Genomic DNA, 21,996 nt, shown 5'->3' on the forward strand with positions numbered 1-21,996 from the left:
CAAATTTATCGATATCTGAAATCATTTTCGATATATCGAAAATTGAAAATTTAGTTTAATTATTTAGCTTTCGATATTTCGAAAACCAAGACAGATATCGAAAAATTTTGTTTTTATTTTTCGTCTACATTCATGAAGTTATAACAGAATTCATCATCATAGTTGAAATTAAGGTACAAATAATTTCCACCCTACTATGAAATACCCTAATTTACTATGAAATTATATTATTTCCAAGCGCTTCCACCATTGTATTAAAGAAAAAATTTCACCTACAATTATAAACTTGCCTTGGCGCTCGTACTACCTTAAGTGTTTGGATGATTTGGAATTTTACTCTACAATTGAACATGAGGCATACTTTTGGCTGACTTAATTATGCTCCATGTGTGTATGTGTGAATTATTAATGTCCGAAAATTTGAATTCAATTAAATAACAAACATATTTTGTACAAAAATAAACTTTAAAACTAGAAATATTTGACTCAAAATAAATTTTTATACATTGCTTCCAAACTTTTTTACCTTTGATATTTAAAATTTTCATTTTTGATCAGGTTTCGTGTTATTTTTTTACACATGCTTGGTGTTATTTTCCATGAAGCCAAATTTTAATTTGCCTACTATAAGACCAAAATGGCTCAGTGCTTAGGAATATCTTTTTATGAATTAAAAAAAAATCCAACTCACAATAATCATAAAGACTATTTTTTATAAACAACGTAAAAAATGAATTCAAAAATATGATGATAATGTAATTAGATTTACGGAAAAGGTAAATGAACTATTTATGGAATGGTTTTATACCTACAAAAATGTTAACGAATATTTTTCAATTGAAGTATATTTCAGCTGTTTTACCTTACTAATCTTTTATTCCGTCTATATTTTTTCGTGCTCGTTCTTTATTCTGCTTTAATTTTTATGTAATGACGTAACTTTCAAAATAATTACACATCTATATAATATGTTGGTTTACACCAATATTAGCGAAATTTGAATAAAATTGATTTTATGTAATAAAAAAAACTTTTAACAAAAGGAAAACCGACTTCAAAAGAAAAACTTATCCAAAATAAATTAATATGCACTAAAAAGTAAAAAACAACGATAATATAATGTTGTTAAAATTATTGTTATTTTTGTAGTCGGTGTCAGCCAAGGAAACAACTTTAACAGAACAGTTTGCTAACACCAACTCAAAAAATAACAATAATTTTAACTACATTATATTATCGTTATTTTTTTACTTTTTAGTGCATATTAATTTGTTTTGAATAAGTTTTTCTTTTGAAGTCGGTTTTCTTTTTGTTAAATTTTTTTTATTTTGTGATTTTTAGTGAATCTGAAGTATACTAACTAATTTGTTACTAAAAAAAGAATCATCGAAATTGGTTGGCGTGATATTGAGTTATTCTTCTTGTCGTACATACTTAATGCAAATTTAAAACTTTTATGGTTTTTTAATGGATGCCGTTGTCAGAACTGGACCAAAATGAAACGGGACCACACGGGAAGCACCAGCTTTCAAATAGATAAAGAATCATCAAAATCGATTCACCAAAAAATAATACATTTGAATTGATAACCTCCTCTTTTTTGTTTGAAGTCGGTTAAAAAGACACTTGAGATGATGATATTTACAATCTCTAATTTTTAATTTTTTTATTTGGAGGTTTCATTAGGACGCCATTATTGCTGGAATAAATGTTTCCAGTCATTAATGAAGTAGATATCAAAAAATTTTTAATCTTTCTATTTAAGTGCGTCTTTTGTCGAGTTAATAAAATTCATCATAAAAATTTGGAGTCCGTACTTAATTATTCTCATACATTTATTTTTGAGAACAACTTCAATTAAATCCATCTCTCAGTTAAAAGATTATAATGAGAAAAAGTTCGTTGCAAACCATTTAATTGATTAATATTTTTTAAGCGAAAATTTTATAAAACCACGAAAGCAATCAACAGAGGTTACGTTTTTTCAGACATGATTAATTCTTTTTTAATGATGCTTTAAATCATTTGTTTACCAAATGAGCTTGGTCTTCTCATATTTATAACAAAAAATATTTATTGTTTTTAAAAAAGTAAATAATGGTTACACGCAAACAACGCAATCAACTCCAGTAAATTATGTAAGAAAATAAATCTTTCATAATCAATTTGATTTTTTGATAACATTTTGAGAATCATTTTTGAATCATTGAAATTGAAGTTTTGTAGAATCTCGGAAATGGCCACAACGATTTTCATGAAAATGAGTATGAAGGGGTTTTTTGGGGCGAAAAGTCGCTTTAGCTTTCATTTTTAAAAAACGTCGTTTTATCCGTGTTTTCAAGAAAAGCATACACTTCAAAATATGACTGTTCCTGACATCTATTGGCGTATACCGTAGTTAACGAAATAAAGCGGGACATTCAAATTGGTATTTGTGTGGAGACATTTTAAAAAGTTCTTATATTTTTGATAAAATTTGTGTCTTTTTAACCCAAAAAATACCGCGCAGAGCTCGGTAATCCAGGTACTATTAATTTAAATGACAATAATATAATGTTGAAATTAATAATCGACTTTTTTATTAAAGAGACTCGCTTTTGACAAATGTGTAGAAATTACATGTCATGCATAAATTCTGTATACCTCTATATTTAAAAATAATTGAAAATTTTTCTGTATTTAGTGGAGGCGTAAAATTTTTAAGCATATAATGTAGAATTATGTACAAATAAAAACTAACCTGTTATTATTATGAACCAACCAATTTTTGTGGTTAACCCAAGTAAATCGCAATAATGATATATCTTTTAGCAAATAAAATTATTGATTATAATCAAAAATTAACAACATTAAAAGAATATTTGATTGTTAAAAAATTTTTTTTGATATTGTCTATATTTTTAAACCACAAATTACAGAAGCAAATCAAAATTTCAAATGCATAAATAATAAGCTCTGCATGAGGATTATGGTATTTAATATTGATTATTTACTCAACTAACGCTGGTTGGAGTGAGCTCTAAGCATCAAAAAATAATAAGTCAACCAAAAAAGAAACAAATTTTTTTAGGATAGAGCATTTATCGAAATAAACACAAATATAAAGTACTGAATGTTACATTGGTCTGGCCTTTAGAAAAGGAGACTATCTGTAATTTGAAGTCCATTTGATCCAAGGATTTTGCCAAAAATGGGCAAATGGGCCAAGAAAAAATTAGAACCTTTATGTTTGCGTATACAGCGGTATAATAGTGACTTCTTTTTGCATGATTTATTCAATCCAAGTAGCTGCATCTAAACATTTTTTATTTCTCTCTGAATTTCTAAGTTTCTTCCACTGTAGGTTTAAAAAGGGAAGAAAAACCGCCTTTAATAGAATTGAGAAAACCCTATCCGAATTATAAGGCAAGGCAGCAGGTCTAAAAAAGAAGCGTTGCAGGGAATTCTCAACGGTCCAATCAACGGACTATTAAATGCTAAAGTTGCAGCTTTTAGGCAATTTACTTTCTTTGTGCTCAATATTTTAACTTGAAAAATTATTTTGATTAATTTAAATGAAAGTGTTTGAGGAAATAAATTATAGCAACAAAACTCTATTTATATAGTTACAAACGATTTAAGGTAGTGTTGTTATTGCTAGAGGCAAAATTTATTAAACTGAAATCTTTAAAGTATACAAAAAAATTCATTTATAAGAAAACAAATGCTTTTTTTATTCATAAAAAATGATTTTGTAAAAATAATAAACAATGAGTTTTACTCGATTATGATATATTTTTAAAAGACAGTAAAAATCGCATATAGAGACATTCAAGGCACCGTTATATTTGAAAACGCCCTATCTTATCTCGAATGCTTTTGATCGTCAGTTTTCTCAAACTTATACAATGCATAATCTTCTCGTAAAAGTATATACACAGTTTTTACATAATTGATTTTTCTGTAGAACAAGTGAACAATTAGAGCGTTGAGCGTTCTTAAACGTTAGCTTATCGATACGATACGGAATGTTTAAAACTATTATTCGATCTTTGCAACAAGCGAAAGTATTCACAGCATTCTAATTAACAGAGTTTCAAACATAGGAACTGAAATCAAATCACTCTTTACTAGGTCAAACTGAATATTTTTTATAATAATCAAAAACTATTTGTAGAAAATAAATTTTTAACTTCTGAAAATTCGTCCTTCAACCTCTGTATGTATTAAGGCTGGAGAAAACATGCTAAAAATTGTGCTAGATTTTATTTCGTACTACTTTGCTTATTACAAAAGTTTGACCAATACTAAACGTTTATAATTCTCAAAATTATATTAATGCTTCACCAGAATTTGGATTCAAAAACTACAAAGGACATTTTTCGAAGGAAAAATGAAACTGCAATTGAATGTCACTAAAAAGCATTTTCACTGCATATTTACTGCATGACTGGTAAACATACTCGCAAGCTATAGCAGCTATCATTAGAGTATGTGTATTGTAATAATAATATAATAGCTCGTGTTTTTTTCTCTTACTATTAAAAAAAAATGTTGAAACGTAATTTGCCGTGAAATATTTTGAACTTGTGATCGTTGGTCAACAAATGTTGGAACAAGAGTTGTCTATCGATTACCTATTACTCTAAACAAAATTTACTAAGGTTGACAGTGATTATTTTCATTCATTCTCGGATTTTTTCCTTTACTCAGAGTTAAGCTTTTGATACGTTAATATATCTTAACAAAAGTGTTCACAGTTACTACATCATCCCGCTATATGTGGCTCCGAAAGGGGCCGTTTTGGTGCGCATGTTTTCTTCCTGATTTTTAATTTTTGATTCCCCATCTCCCTGTGCATAATTAACTATTTCGATAGTACGAGCGCCAAGGCAAATAGAGACTTGTGGTTGGTTGAAAGTATTCGTACCTTATTTTCAACTTTGATGATGAATTTTGTTATAACTTCATGAATATCTGCCGTGGTTTTCGAAATATCTAAAGCTAAATAATTAAACAAAATTTCAATTTTCAATATTTTGAAATTTATTCCAGAACTTTTCGTCTTATATTGTCAAGTTATAACATAATTCACCATCAAAATTGGAAATACATATTTTTTTAAATTTGTGTCCCCACTACCGTTAACGACACAGAGATGCATAATTCAAAGTTAATGAAATCGTTTAAGCTAAAATACACCCGAAAAAGAATACCCTTCTGTACAGTCGAGTAAACTAATTTTCTCTTCATTTCTTCGAAATTTATTTACCAGGGCATCCCTAGTAAGCAAATTAAGATTACAAAATATATATAATTGATGATGACCAAAGAAATATATTGAAGAAATTGGTAAATAGTTTATACAATAATGGTACATAGAATATAACCTATAAGTGCCTTAGATGAACTGCTTCTCCTGACTCTCCATATCTAGCTTTAATAAAAATTTTAGAATTGAAACTTTTCTCTTGCTTTTAAAGAGAAGAGAAGAAGAGTTATTTATACGGATGGTTTGTTGTTTGTGTGATGGATGTTGAAGGTGTTGACGACCTGTGTCTACACAATCGTAAAATTATTACAATGTCTGACAAAAGTTTGTGTCTTATGCAATTTTGTTTTTTGTCCTTGATTTCCATTGTAGACAAGTTAAGAGGTGGGAAAAACATTAACAAAAAGGTCTTGTTAGCCGTCATAGATTATTTTTCGAACATGTACTGCAGCTTGTGCTGGAACGATCATTATCTCCATAGATAAATGATGTGTTTTATCCACTTTTCCGATTCTGTTTATTCAGTTTTTTCCAGTTTTTTTATTTCCATTAAAAAACGGCTCAACTAATTCTGCTGAAAACTCTTTCAGTTTTTAAATACGCGATTACGCGTCGAATAAGCCCAGTGTTAATGTCATAACTGGTTCGCGAGATAATCGAGGCGAAAGAATCCGAACGAACATACGAACATACGCAGAAATATAACACTGGAGATTTCCAAAATCGTCCCCATTACATTATCTTCCTCCGGGGAGTTAAAAATCGACCCTATTACATTAACTTCCTCTGGAAAGTTAAAAATTATTAAAAATAGTTAATTAGAATAAATAATGAATTTGAAACGTGATGCTTTTTCGCTACTGACATCAGTATTACTCATGATTATTATTATTTCCTTCTGCTATTGGGATTTCAAAGTTTTATTTTACACTTTGTGTACAAAAAACTACGTATATACAAACGTTCGACTATAGCTGATATGAATAAGATGTGCAAGCAACACGCACGTTTTAATTTTTTTTTTCCCATTTCTTACCTACACTCTTTTTTAATAGCATCTCCTCGCATCACTCTTCTATCTCGCGCGTATACGAATAATATAATAATCTTAAAAATATTTATTATTATTATTTTTACATAATTCCACGAAACATTTTACAATAGCTGCTGTTTTTTTCTCTCATTTTTTTAAAGTAATTATTATTGTTGTTACTTTTTTTTGTGTGTATTTAATAACGCGCATTTATATGAAAATGATTATGATGGTGCATTTTGAAAAATGCTTATATTTATGTACGATTAACGAAGGTGAAATAATATGAGAGCCATTCATAATGAGTTTATTTTGTGTGTTTAAACTTTTTTTTTTTAGTATTATTTACCAAAAAAATATGTTTTACAATAAATTAAGTGTTTTTGTTCATTTAGGAATTTGTACCGGCAAGTGAAATTTACGAAATTAAAAAACAAAATACTCCCATATAAAATAGCTAAACATATTTTTGCGGTTCGAAAACCTCAGGATTTCAAAATTTTGACCATTTTCAAAAAGCTCAAAGTAAAAGATATAAATTTCTCTAAGACTCGACACTGCTGATGCATAACGTCTCTAGTTTCCCTATGCCCTAAAACTCAACTAAAATTCATTACTTTAAAATATGATAACTAACGAAAATTGTGGAAAACGGCATTCATTTGATATCCAATGTTCAAAGTTATCGTTTTTATCTTTATTATTGATCATTTTTATCAAAATTATTATCAAAGTATGTTTGGGGGAGGGGCTTTCGTTCTTAGTTTATTGATTATGATATCAATATCTGGATGACCGATCTTTGCTCGCTATTTTTTTTAGTTAAAAAGGCACAAATTTTATCACTAATATAAAAACCTTTTAAAATTCCACATAAATACCAATTTGAATGTCCCGGTAATGTACTTTATTTCGTTAACTTCGATATACACCAATAGATGTCAGTAAGAGTCATATTTTGCAGTGTATGTTTCTGTTTTTCATGAAAACACGGATTTTCAATGAAATAAATTGATTTGTAGCATTTACTTAATGTACACTCACTGTCAGAAAAAGTGCCACAGTTAAAACCATTCTAAGCGTACGCATCATATGTTATGTTATAATAGTAACACTTAGAATGTTTTAAAACGAGCATTTTTTGTGACATTGAGTATAGTTTTTGTGATAATTTCTATATCTCCACGTTTCATGATGATTGTTATACCTCCAGGCTTCGATATCTTGTAAACTAAGATGCATATTGAAAAAATTATTATTTTGTCTAATTACATCATAGAACAATCTTAACCCCAAATATTCTCATTCTTACTTTGTGGGAACTACTTTAGGATGTTCCCAAAAAATATCGTTTTCTTAGGATCATCTTTAAATCGTGTATTTTTTTGGGTACGTCCTTAATGAATTATGCCATAACCCTGTTAGAAAAAGACTGTTTCACTATTGACCGATCATTTGGTTTATAAACAAAACAATTTTTTTTCGAAACATATAATTTTTGTTTTTCTAAAAAAATTAAGTTTTTAAAATAAATTATTATTCATTAAACTACCCATTTTAGTATTTATCCTAATTACAGTTCCGTGTACCTAATATAGTTAATTTTGACGTTCTGTAACGCATAATATTTTTTTAAACTGACATTAATTGCAAACATTTTGAATAATTACTATTGGCACATTATATTAAATTAAAAAATTTATGCCTTTAAATACGTCTTTTAATTCATACTTCAATAAATGGTAGCTATAAATCAATTGTCATTATTTATTTTTAATTGGCCATTTTTGATCAATGGTGTTCAAACTAAGTGTTAATAGATTCTAGATATAGTTTGTATTTCTTGAAATCAATCAAGTAAATTTTTTTTTCTTATATAGTAATTTTCATGCAGTAAAATTAGTAGCTATTATTGACTACTGGATTTTATAAATGTTCTTGTCTATTGATAGAATAAAATGAAGTATTATTTGTCGAGTATTATTTACTTGTGAATCAGGAATTTCTTCTCATAAATATAGTTCAAGTTCAAAATAAAATACATGCAATGGTAATATTATAACGCATTTAAAAATATAACTACAAAATTCCTCCTAAAAATTATCACGTAACAAGTGAAAACAAATAATTGACTGAGTTAATTGTTACTCTATCACATTACACCTACATACATGTCACACATACATAACTGATATTCCTATATAATGAATATTATAAAATTTACGCCTAATTTGCGCCCTGGCGGGTAAACAGTGATGTTAACGAAAAAATGATTCAAACAAAAGTTGTTTATTTTTTGATAAGGAACATTTTTTATATTTAAACTTTTGTTCTATATCTAACGGTTTACAAGATGAGCGTACTCAGGACACTTTTTATGTCCTGAGTACGCTGTAAAAATTTCAGCTTGATATTTTTTTTCGTTTTTGAGTTATCGTGTCCACAGACAGACGGACAACCGGAAATGGACTAATTAGGTGATTTTATGATATTATAACACCTATACCAAAATTTTTTTCGTAGCATCAATATTTTTAAGCGTTACAAACTTGGAACTAAACTTAGTATACCTTGCATATTACATATATATATGGTATAATAAGACGCCACTATATTCATCATGGGTCAATTTACTGGACGGAAGGTCGGACGGACGGACGGGCAACCGGAAATGGACTAATTAGGTGATTTTATGAACACCTATACCAAAATTTTTTTCGTAGCATCAATATTTTTAAGCGTTACAAACTTGGAACTAAACTTAATATACCTTGCATATTACATATATACATGGTATAATAAGACGCCACTATATTCATCATAGGTCAATTTACTGACATATTGAGAAATTTGTCAACCCCTTGACCCCCTTATAACCACAAGAAAGGATCCTATATTTATAATATAATAAAATTGGGTATTTTTTATTTTTACAGAGCCACAAATTGAGCCACGGTGCCGATCTGAAGTTCAAGAATGTGCGTTAGTTGTCTCATTGCAAATGTTTAACATAATTGTTGAACGCTGTGTATCACTTTTAAGAGAACAACTTGATAACACAGATCACCCGTTGCCACGAATTGTTGGCGATGATTTACAAGTCATTTTACCAGCAATAAAGGTAATTTAAAAATAAAAATAGCACTTAGTAAATGTTTTTATTTCATATATTTCCATTTTATATAGGTTTGGTGTGATTGGATGTTATGTAATATGTCAATATGGAATCCTCCACCTTCATGTTCTGATTATAAAATTGGGTAAGTATAAAACTTTCGAAAGATTAACATTTCTCATACGGCAAAATTGTAGGCGTTTTACTCTAAAATCATTAACAATATTTAACCAATTTATGCTTTTTTCAAAGAACCGGGAATTTTTTATGTAACTCAAAAAACTGATTTTTCAATTCTAATGAAAATTCGATTCTTTTTTATTTCTTCATAATCAAACCCATGAAAATTTTCGCACTTTGATCATACAGTGTGAACCATTTTAATATAATATGACTATAAATAGCTGGTTTTGTAGTTGTAACCAATCAAAAAATAACTAAAGCTGCAGAGTTTGATATGAAGGCCATCATCCTCTGACATCAGTTTGGGATCATCTTTTACCTTTCCATGTTTGAAATAGTAAGAGATAGAATACTTGAAATTAGAAAGTGGATTCTCATAAAAAAACTATAATATTTTATATAAAAATTTTTTCGAAAGTCGTTAGCTTTGTAAATATATCGTTACTGCATTTAACCGAAAGAAATCACGCTAGCTACCGAAAAATGCTTTATCCAAAAGTTGTCAAGGGCAGTAGAGGACATATGGCACGACTTTGATTTGAAATTCTAGTTTCAAGGTCATTTGACCTTGATCTTCAAATGATCTTGAAAATTAATCTGGGCTTAAAAGGTTTTTACTCAGACGAATAACATTTATAACCCTTGCTAATTTTAAGTCCCATTTCCTCCAAAAGTTAACGTTTTTGCGAAAAAAATTTTTTCAATAAAAAATGGTAGTTTTTTATGAAGATCAACTTTCTAATTTAAAATAGTATTCTATCTTTTACCTTTTAGGATCTAAATTGACTATTTAAGCAACCCGGAGAACTAGGTTCAATCTAATGTCAGAACATGATGTCCCCCATCAAACTCTGCATCTCTTGTTCAGGTTATTTTTTAGAATTTATGATTTAATGTTATTCCAATTTATTGTGCCGAAAATTGCAATAATTCCTAATTTTTCTTTTGAACAATATTTTAAATTTGACTTTTTTTTAGTTCGCAGGGTGATACATGGAGTCGTTTAGCTGTATTAATGAATCTCCTAGAGAAACTAGATTATGAACAGTTGGAGTTGGTCAGTGCGCCCGAGGACGGTAAGTGAATAGTCAGTTTCTTTATAATATTTATAATCCGTGGTATTCGCACGTACACAGACTTATAAGCCATAGGTAGAACAGAGTATTCTTACCACGGTCATTTATTGCATGAATTGGTTGATGAATAAAACTCATGTAATATCAAATAATTGAAGAACACAAGCAGACCCCGTTATAAAGTTCTTTTCAATTTTTTAATAATCTGTTGCTCTTTTTTTTAATTACAATTATTTTGTATGAATTAGTTTAATTTTTTCTTATTTTTTACTTATTAAAATTTTTGTTTGTTCATGAATTAGTTTTTTTTTTTTATTTATTGCTAGAAAATAATTAGTTCAATGCCGTTTTTTAAACTACTAACCTACAACTTGAAAATAATGTTATTTTTTTCGCTAGAAGTGTGTGTTTATATTTCAAAAATTCTTTTTTATTAATTTTTTGATGAATACCAAATATGTTTTTCATCAATACTGAGAAAAATGACTGTCAATTTTTGCAAATATTTGTTTTTGGAAGATTAAACAATTTTGAAACGTGATGTCAGTACACAAAACTAGTCGCGCATTTTTGGCCAGGTTATAGCCTCCGGGACTCCAGCCTAATTCACAAAATGGCTTCTTTTGGGCGCGAGACGAAATTATCAGAAAATATGCGTGATCGGAAATTATTATAAAAATCTAAAATCTGCGAAATTATGCAAATGATAAAATTGATTGTTTTTACTTATGTTTTAATTAATTTAGACAATCATTTTATGTAAATCACAGACACAGTTTATCATTTTTTTAAATTTTACTGATATTTGATTTTTGTGAATTCGTTTCTTGTTTTGGAGTATATAGAATAATGGGGGTCCAAAAAACGTTCATTTCCCATTCATTTAACGATTAGATTAATAGTTCTCGAGCTACCACTGAAAATCGCTTGAAAATATACAGCTTCGCGTAGGATTTCGAGCGATACCATAGAAATACTTAGTCATCCAGGAAAACTTGATTTTTATATTTTTTGGTTCAAATTTACTCCATTTACTGAGTTTTATCAAATCCGGAAACAAAAAGTTGTCATTTTGAAAAGATGATATCTCAGAGCATTTTCTTCATTCGATGAATAAATAGTCTTCGGTTAATATCTCACATAAGTTTAATATCTTTCTACTAAGGTAGTGCTCATACAACCTTAATAGTTGGGCACAACGGGTTTCTGATTAGATATATCTGCCGCTGATACTGCGTTAAAATAGTACGAGTTAAATAATCTATACGCATCCAAAATATGCTTTAGAATTATCGAAAAGGGCGATTTCACATATTTCTTATTTAGTTTTTGTGGGAAAATCAATACGTCTTTGTAAATATAGATACATTGAATGAAGCCGACTAAGCATGTTCTGCTAATATATAAAACTATATTTGTTAAGATAATAGCAAGATTTAATAATTTCTAACACAAGATTGTGTTATTTCATTTGCATAGAAACAGTAAAAGCACTTAATAATAATGATAACTGTATTGTACACTTATAAAAGCTATATAAAGTTGCATATTCTGCCTACTTAATGCAGGCAGTGTCTTTATAGAGCAAAAGAAATGAAGTTTATTAGCATTTCACACAATTCTATATTATATATAAACTATTTTCTTGGTGAACAGTTGACACCCGACAACTGCAACGGTTGAATACTACATGACTTTACATAGAACACATAATAAATTTTAATATTATCAGTTGAAATTGTATGATGGTGATGGTCTCACTCACTAGTGTAAGTTATACTTATTATTACTGGACAAAACTGTTATTTATATGTTATATGAAATTAGATCTGTTTTTTCTTCAAACAATGATTATATTTTCGACAAGTGAAATTTAAAAATTTTATTTCTTGTAAACCAATTTTTGGAAACTTTGCAATAGAATGATCTCAATCAAATCACGCACAGATAAACACTTTAAACTTATAACACTCCTTCTTAAATCAATATCAAAGTGATGGTCAAGGACTCAGATGAGATGAAAAGAATACTTAGAGAGCTATCATTTTTTGGGACCAATTTTTGGAAATATTTTAATTAAAATTGAAATATTTGAGTTGACTTTGTTCTTTTGAATTATTGTTTTGAATTACCTAATTATTTTACCATTTCACTTTTCAAAATGAATTGAGCCAGGTTTATTTGACCATTCATTTCCATAATAATTATTTATATGTTAAAACTATGTCATGCCTTTTCCAAACTGAATTGATTTTGAAGATCATCGCTAATTTTTTAGTTTTTTCAGGTATGTAACCCTAAGCTCACATTTGAAGAACACTCTCAGTGAAATTACCTTCAAAAATAAAACCGTTCAAAACCGTTAAGGACTCGTCGTATTCTTAATTAATTATACATAGAAGCTGTAACAATATTTTTATGAACGTATTCCAATTTTAAATGGTAAATCTTATGTTTCTTTATAAGTGATTTTACATTTTCGAGGTAGAAACCCGTTTATATCACAGAGGTTGATTTTAGCGTTTCGGTATTTTCGGTTTTATTCTACTTAATATGCAAAATAACATATGAATCGATATCATACATTTCAGGTTTCGCAATGGCTAAATTTTCGCCATCTTTTTGATTTTTGCACCCCCCCCCCCAAGTTAATAGAATTTCGTTTTATGTTTTCAAATCAAATTTCTAAAACTTTACTGCGATATATGTAAATTCAATTCTCTCTGATTGCTCTGCGGCTGAATTTACTAATTTTTTTGAATGTATGAAAACTGCAGAAGTGTAAACTATAAACAGAAAATGTTAAAACAAATCTAATCCGACAAAAGTGTTTGGTTAGTACGTTTTATCTATTTGTATATGTTATATGGTTTCAGAGAGCAATGGTAGGATTTGAAAAACCATAATGTACCTACCAATACCATACATACACAAATTGTAGTATCATATAAATAATCTTAGAATACCAAATTTGGAATAGTTAATGCGATGAGTATGTAAACATGTTAGTTTTATTTTACTTGTTGCTAATACTAAAAACCAAAAGCTTTTTTTATTAAAATAATTGTACGTACAAAAAACATTTTAAATATAAATTATAATTATTCTATTGTTTAATGATTAATCATTAAAACAGTATTTCAATAAAACATTCATCTCGTTACATAATACGGAAACAAGGTTCGTGTTAGAAGGTCGAAAATTTGTTTCCAAATTGTTTATGTTCAAAATTTTTTTGTTAAAATGTTGCTGCAAATATTATCTTCCTGTTTGCCTGAAGTTTTGATTTGTGTAGGAATCCAATTCATTCTGTTTTAAATATTTTAAAATTGATAATATAGTAAGCCTTAAAAGATTCAACCTGATGAAACCTGATAAAGACTAAATTGATAAAACCTGATAACCTGATAAAAACTAAATTGATTGATTTTAAACCAAAATTTGAAAATCTATTTGATTTTATCGATACTGGCGTGTATATTAATCGACTTCTAGTATACATAAAAAAAGCGGAAACTTGAATAGAGGTCCTGCAAGGGATCAAAGATTTGAAGCAATGTAAGACTTTTATTTTTTTTATTACTTATTAAAAAGAGAAAAATATTATTTACTAATAATTGTTTTTGCGGAATTTAGACACTCTTTGAATAAATGTTTCCAATAAATCCCATAAAAGTAGTATGTTTTTCTATAAGAACCATTTTTGTTTAAATCGAATGAAGAAACAAGCAAAAAACTCTCATTGTTTTCTCTCAATTTCTGTCTAAGCTATTTGATTTATATCGAAAAATTTTCGTGGTACTAAAATGAATTTACTAAAGCTGAAAATTGTTATATAGATTGTATATTGCATATAAATAACAGTTTTGATTGTCAGTCAGTTAGGTGCTTGAACAGGGCTGGTCAGTCAGCCTTTATTTATGAACAATAAATACATCAGATTCATGTAAATACCACAGAAATCATAAATGAATCTATCTATTTACTGTTCATAAATAAGGGATGACTGACAAGCAGTTTTCTAACATTTAAGTGGCTGACTGTCATATTTGTTATCTATATGCAATATATAATCTGTATAACAATTTCAGCTTTAGTAAATTCATTTTAGTTAAACGTAAAACATAACCTTTTCGATAGCATATATCTGACCCCTGTTCTATCGTTCGCTTGACTGACCACAGTATGTGTGTGTATACAACTACTATAATCAATTCTCCAATTGTCAGCTTTAGTAAATTCAACGAATTTTTTTTGCCTGGCTCTTAATCCACTAGATTATCAATAAAATAAAATAATCGACAATCAATACCAAATGTTTAAAACACAGAAATTAAGGGGTGAACAATTTTGTGATAACTAACTGGATCATGGATGAATCTATTACTATAAAATCGTCATATGTATTGTACGCTTCACGATGATAACACATTCTTTAGACAAGACAGAGTGTACCTATGCCTAAAGAAGAGCCATATTTTAAAAAAAGTTTATTCCTTCTTGAAAACACAATATGTAGATATATGTTACATACACAATTAAAAATATATTATAAAATGTTTACATAAAGAAGAAGGTATCTTTTTATATGCAAACGATAATTCCATGAGAATACACGATTCTAAAGAAAACAATGCGGTCATTGGAATGAATCCCGTTATCATGTGTCATATTAACTCTGGCTAAAGGTGGCTTTATGTTTACAATATAACAAACCAATCCAGAATTAGTCGTGCGGCAACAACCGATATAACGTGCTATATAGGCGGAGATGGTCATACTCTCGCCACTAAGTCTCCGTAATATATATATATATTTTTATTATTATTTTATATTTATTTATTTGACTTAAGGTTTTTAATTAAGAGATTAATCATATCAAAAATATGTAAATTTATCATCTTAACTTATTTTTATAATCGTATTTCATGGCGCCAAACATGTTATAAATGTGTTGTATGTGTAAATTATCTTACTATTTTTTTAAAAAACATTAATTTATATTGCATTTAAAAACATCTTTTGATTGTAATTTTTCAAAAGAAATTAAATTTGCCGAATAGACATTTAAGCCGTAAGACAGTGATAGATTTATGGGAACTTAAAATGAGGGGAAATTTGCTTGGATAACATATCGAAAAATTTGTTTGAAGAATGGCTTCTTCAAGCTTTTAATCTTACTTGACAATTCGTTGACCTCATCTATATTTTTTGGTAAGCCGGGCATATTTCCTTAGAAAATCAAGCACTTAAATCAACCTTTTACGCCCAATTCACAATTGGAAAAATGTAATACGAATTTTTCGATATATTAGCCACACGAAAACCTCAGTTTATTTTCCCCATTCTATTCAAGATTGACATTCTAAGTAAAAGTCTTATAACAAATATTTCTCCTGATTTTATCGAATGTTTCTACATACAAAAAATCAGATGTATGTCGAATTTCGAAAAATCTTTGTTCAGCCTTCAAATGAATTGAAATTTCATGAGCTGAAATATCTATTACTAAAAAACGCAATTTTTTCTTCTGATTTTTGGAAATTTACCCCCAAAATTTTTTGTGAATATTTACATCAACAATTAATACAAGTTTTTTAATTGTAGGTAATGAAATGATTCGCTTACCAGAAGATGCAATGTTAAGTGGATTTACACCATTAATGTGGAATCCATTAGAAATACGTTATGTCAACAAAGATGCTGACATGGAAGTGGCGCAAATATGTTGGCGAATAAATCGTATATACTTCTTTGGATCAGAAATATTATGTGGTATAACGCCACCTGTGTTGAAATTGCATAAATTCGACACTGGGCGTAGTGAATATATTTCTGTTGTACGAGCATCACAAAAAGGCGAAGAAAATTCGTATGCACAAGATTTGGTAAGTAAATCAATTCATTGAGCCCAATAAAATCTTGCAAATTTTTAAAAGCTGCTGCGGCACCCTAATATGTAATTATCTTACGGTCTCTTATTACTCTCGTCAATTAAACGTGTTATTTTTCTTTCAAGTACTTGCTAACGTTTTTATCTGCTAAGCGCAACCAATCATTTGATTATAAATTATTCTAACACGGAAGAAGAAGTCATATATTATTTTACGACTCTATGAATTACCTAACGAATTTTACGATTAATAAATGTTTTAATTATCTCTTAATAGAAAAAAACGTGCGATTCAAGTATCTCATACAGAGACAGACGTAATTCTATTTAAATTAATGTAGCAGTTGTAGTTAAAACCAATTATAACATTGCAACAACAAAAATGTAATAACCTAACCAAAGACCAGTTTTTTTTCAATTTAAAATAAGTAATCGACTAAAAAAAAAATAATTACGCGTAAATATTTTGACCTTATGTATGTATGTGTGTATGTATGTAAGTGCGATGATGATCAGTATATGTTTTTTTTAACTGTTTATATTTGTGTCAAAATTCTTATCAAAATTAGACAGAGTGTAACAGAATATCGTTTTCGAGTGAATTCAACATAAAAATTGCATTTAATCATGGTTTTTTAATCGAATTTTTCATTACGATGATTAATTAGTTCACTTCTTTGATGTCCGAAGCATGAAAAGTCATTTGTATCGTCGTGTTCGGTCGTCAGTATGTTTTTTAAACTTACTATGCTCACCCTAATTTACACAAAAAATAAAATCCGGTTAGCATTAATTTGAACTGTACTTTTAAATTTCTACCATTTTCAGTGATTTATCTTAAAAAAATCTTCTGGTTTGCGACATGACAGATAGGTTCTCTGCTTGGCGTGCATCCAGAAGCTCATTTGCATTTGCAGTGAGGCCAATTGTTTGACAATACTTGTCAACTCGATATGCTAGACTCTGAATTCCAAGTTGCAGTATTTGAAACTCAGTGTCGCAGAAAAAAATGGCTCCTGAACCTTCAACTCTCTGGTCTTATTGTCTTTGAATTTTCAATTGTCTTAAGAGGTTTACTGAACTATAGAGACTATTTGGGCTACTGGGCATCGTGCTATATCACAATGCATATGCCGTTTTATATGTGTAATGTTTTATCTCATTGGAAGTACTTTTAGATTAATGTATTTATTAGTTAATCTGATACACTCCGTATGCTCATTAAAATTCTAAAATTCTTAACATTAATCAGGAAAAAAGTTAATTATTAAAATTGCGTTTATTTTACCGTTTATTTAGGAAATAATAATTATCTTCGAAAAAGTGTAAAATAATGAAATTTTGAACACTATGACTTCAAAATTCTTATATAAATATATGTATATCGATTACAATTACAGTCATATTCAGTATGAATTAGCTGACCGGAATACGGTATTTTACTCTATATGAGAGAACACTAAAGATATATCCTTGAAATAGCTTATTCAAAAATCAGTCGGAAAATGTTAGTTTTAGTTCATAAATTAAAAAAATAAATTTTTTAATATAATTCAAAGTTTTTAGTTTTTTAATTCGGTTTTTTAACACCATGAAATAGTAGCCTCCATGTTATTACGTCATACGGCTGTGTTAACTGAAAAGTTCAAATTATAAACCATTATCATCAAAATATCAGGGCATTTGTTTACACAGCCAACTGACGTCATGACCATAGACCAATATGGCATCCAAAGTTTTTGTCAAATTTCGCGCGAAATTTGAAAATAAAAATGTGTTTGTTTTTAGTAGTTTATTAGCATTATAGAATCAAATTGAGACACTTTTAAGAAATGGGTGTTATATCCTATTATTCTCCGATAAAATATAGTACTGCCCGCTAACTTGGTGACTATTTAATTTCATTATATGTTAGTGGGTGGCCTGTTTGCCCAGTTTATAATTAACTAATTGTAAGTTCCACCTTCAAAATAGATCGCAGTCATATGAAGACACAAATTGGCATCCCTTAGAGGAATTTTCAAACAAAAAAAACTACAGTTAAAATAATGTTATGTAGAATCGTTTATCCAAATTATTTAAAACACTTCTTTCACATAATTACCAGTTTTTAATGGCTAAATTTGAAGATAATATCAAAAATCATACGTGTTGGTTATAATAATGAAAGGGGCCCGATGGGCAACAATGGTTTTTTATTTTATAATTAACCTGTGTTTGCATATAAAAAAAAATGCTTTGAAAAAATACCGGAAATTCTTTTTATTGCATTTTTGTACTTTTTGTGTAGTATCACCTATAAACCAAGTCATTTAATAATAATAAATTATTTAAAAAAAACTGTATTTAACAAAGGCGAGCACTGCTACTATGTTTCAGTTTTAATATAATGCAAATTTATCTTTATTTTTAACTATAAAATATGTTTTTTAAGTACATCATAAAAATATTTATGGCCATAATCTTTATATAGATTTATATATTTTTTGGGTATATTTATCTTCACTTATCACACGGATAAAATATAACTGTTAAGATTGTGTAATTTTGTGTTAAATATCTTTTAAATATAGTCGATAATTCAATTAAGTGATAATCAAAGAATTTGAATTGTTGTTTTTTGTTTTGAAAAATTTATTCTAATAGCTTTTACAAAATGTTATTTTTAGATAAAAGAAATAAAAATTTTTATTATGCATTGACAACTTGACATTGGCGTTCATTAAATATTTTTCTAGATATATTACTTCACTGCTACTTTACTGCGATTTAAATTTTTTAATTTACATTTTTCGACCACCCATTGTGAATTTTTTTTAATTTTCGTAAATCTAGTTTAATTCAGATAAATAGGCGAGAAAATAAATTTTTTCATTTTGATTAATTAAAAAAATTATTTGAATATAACTAATTCAAATTACTTATATTCAACATTTAACTTTTCTTTTATAGAAATATGAAGTTCTGATTTCGTTTTCTTTAAATTTTAAATAATTTGTTTTCTATTTCAGTCCAGTGATTCGGATATTCTTGTGGAAAGCTTTAGTGAAGATGAAGATTCAGATGAACCAAAAATAGATGTCATTTCAGCTGGTATTACAGACGCAACCGATGATGAAATTCGTGGACTTTTACAACGGAAAGAAGAACTAAAAAAACGTCAATTAACACAGGAACGACATCGTGCACGAGTACAAGTAAGTAAATTTTTTTCCTTTATTTGAATTTTTCTTCATTATTATTTAATTTTATCCGATATTTCATAGAACTCACATTACCCTGTGTTCCAGTTTTTTTTAGGAAAATTCATATTCTCCCCAATACGTATTTATGCTCGTTTTTTAGTTAGGGTTCGGTGCTTAACGCAAAAATATTACGACATCATTACTTTAGGGGAAGGGGTATCAAATTTGAAAACAAAAGATACGATCTTGTCTCATTTTAGGCTTCCAAGTTTATTAAATGTTTTTTGAATAATATTTAACATTTTGTGAGGACATAACTTCTGGTTTTTCGGGCTAGCGCTTTACAAACTGAGCTAGCGAGTTGTTCCGTAGCAGTGTACAATCCGTCTGTGTGTGCATGAATATTTCTATTCAGTTTTACATTTATGAATTTAAAACGTTAGTTCGCCATCCTGCATCAATAAAAATCAACAACCATATATTTTATCATCATCATAATCAAAATAAAAGCAACAGAATGCCATCATATAGACACAAAATTATTGGCTGGCTAAGACTAACATCCACATTTAACGTACACAAATACAAAAAAAAAATTCATTATGACTTCTTAACATGCCTATTTGAACAAAAAAAGGAATATCAAAAAAAATCACTTGCTGTTGGTTGATATTGTGGTAGGCTTTACGAATAATATATAAAATTTATGAGTATATTTATTATTTGTTAAACTGTTTTGTTGCTTATTAACCATCATAAATATTGATTTAATGTTGTCTTTTTAAGAGATGAGTATAAATAACTTGTTTGCAAAGTATAATATATAATATCAAGTTTATTATTTTAACGTGTATAAATAGATTGAGAGCCGATCGTAAATTTAGGGGAGTATATGCGAACCGCTTGTAAATATATCTAAACGATAGACGAAAAATCAAAGAAATAATTGATGTTAACTTGCCTTGCGAAAACTCGCTTGTTAATACGGGAAAAATCGTTGGAGTGTGGTTAAAGACACTTCCCGACTTGCCTATGTGCATTGGATAGAATTTCAAAATCAGGCCAAACAGGGCACAGGCCTTTTAAACCTGAGATAATTATTGTTGGCAGTAAGGCGACCATGCTCTACGATGCAGCAGTCGGCAATTGGTAATAGGGCTCACGTATAGTAGTCGATAATATCCCTCACGTATAACTGCTTCAAACTTAAATTACAATGGCGAAACACTTAAATATTTACTTCAAAAGCGAAATACGCTGCCATGGTTATTCGTTTTGTATTCCGTAAGAAATGAAAATATTCAAATATAACATTTAACGTACCGTCGCATCGCAATTACCGTCTGCTGCATCGTAGAGCATGCGTGATCCAAAATGGCCGCCTTACTGTCAAAAACAATAACTTTTCGGTCTGATTTCGACTAGACAGACAAGTTTCTAAACCCTTGAAGTGCAATAAAAACACTATCCAACGCACATAGGCAAATCCTTCACGCTTCAACGATTTATCCCTTATTTATGGGCAGGTTTTACGCAGGGCAAGTTAAAATCAATTGATTGTTTGGTTTTTCGTCTATCGTTTACATATATTTGCAAGCGGGTCGGTTATAATCACCTAAATTTACGACCGGCTCTTGGACTATAATATTATATACGAGAAGACGAAGGTAGTCATTGGTTTTGAGGGAGATACACCAAGTTCTTTTTACGTTTACTTTTGCTATCTTTAAGTACCATCTCTACTAGTGATGTTATGTCTACGTTTTAATTTAATTAGCTCTATCACAACTCAACATCATTTTTTCTACCATTTCTATAAATAATTTTCTTCATGGATATAATTGAAAAAGCTACTGAATTATTCTTGAGAAATAGAGGTGCAGGTACACAGAACGCTAATTTTTGATGCTACAGCATACAATTTTTCAGCAGAAAACTTTATAACCTATAAACTATTACCTCGAAGAATAATTTCAGAATGAATTTTCTATGATTGAACTTTTTTTTTTTTTTTATTAATGACTCTGAATTTCCGATTGCCATAACAACAATTTGAGTTTAAGAGTATATTGGAGTATTTAAGAGCACATTTTCAAGCTCACTTCTTTATCTTCAAAATGAGTCTAGTAAAGCCCTAATGGACCAAGGAGAAGAAAGATACATGTCTGCAAATATTGTGCATAATGAAATAAAATGTGTCGTGTTTTTATTTTTATGCTTCGTGTATAAAAATATCGATTTTTAATCGCGTAATTTAATA

General features: G+C 28.8%; 1 protein-coding gene across 1 annotated transcript in view; it reads left to right on the forward strand.

The window, feature by feature from the left end:
* The window catches only part of LOC123296956, a 108,235-nt gene that overhangs the window by 68,175 nt on the left and 18,064 nt on the right, over positions 1 to 21,996 (forward strand). Inside the window, exons 10-14 of the mRNA XM_044878690.1 lie at positions 9,221 to 9,405; positions 9,471 to 9,544; positions 10,561 to 10,658; positions 16,266 to 16,546; positions 19,563 to 19,748. Of these exons, the coding sequence (XP_044734625.1) occupies positions 9,221 to 9,405; positions 9,471 to 9,544; positions 10,561 to 10,658; positions 16,266 to 16,546; positions 19,563 to 19,748 (824 nt within the window). The remainder of the gene's footprint in view (positions 1 to 9,220; positions 9,406 to 9,470; positions 9,545 to 10,560; positions 10,659 to 16,265; positions 16,547 to 19,562; positions 19,749 to 21,996) is intronic.

The sequence above is a fragment of the Chrysoperla carnea genome, chromosome 3 (assembly GCF_905475395.1).
Source record: "Chrysoperla carnea chromosome 3, inChrCarn1.1, whole genome shotgun sequence".
Lineage (NCBI taxonomy): Eukaryota > Metazoa > Arthropoda > Insecta > Neuroptera > Chrysopidae > Chrysoperla > Chrysoperla carnea.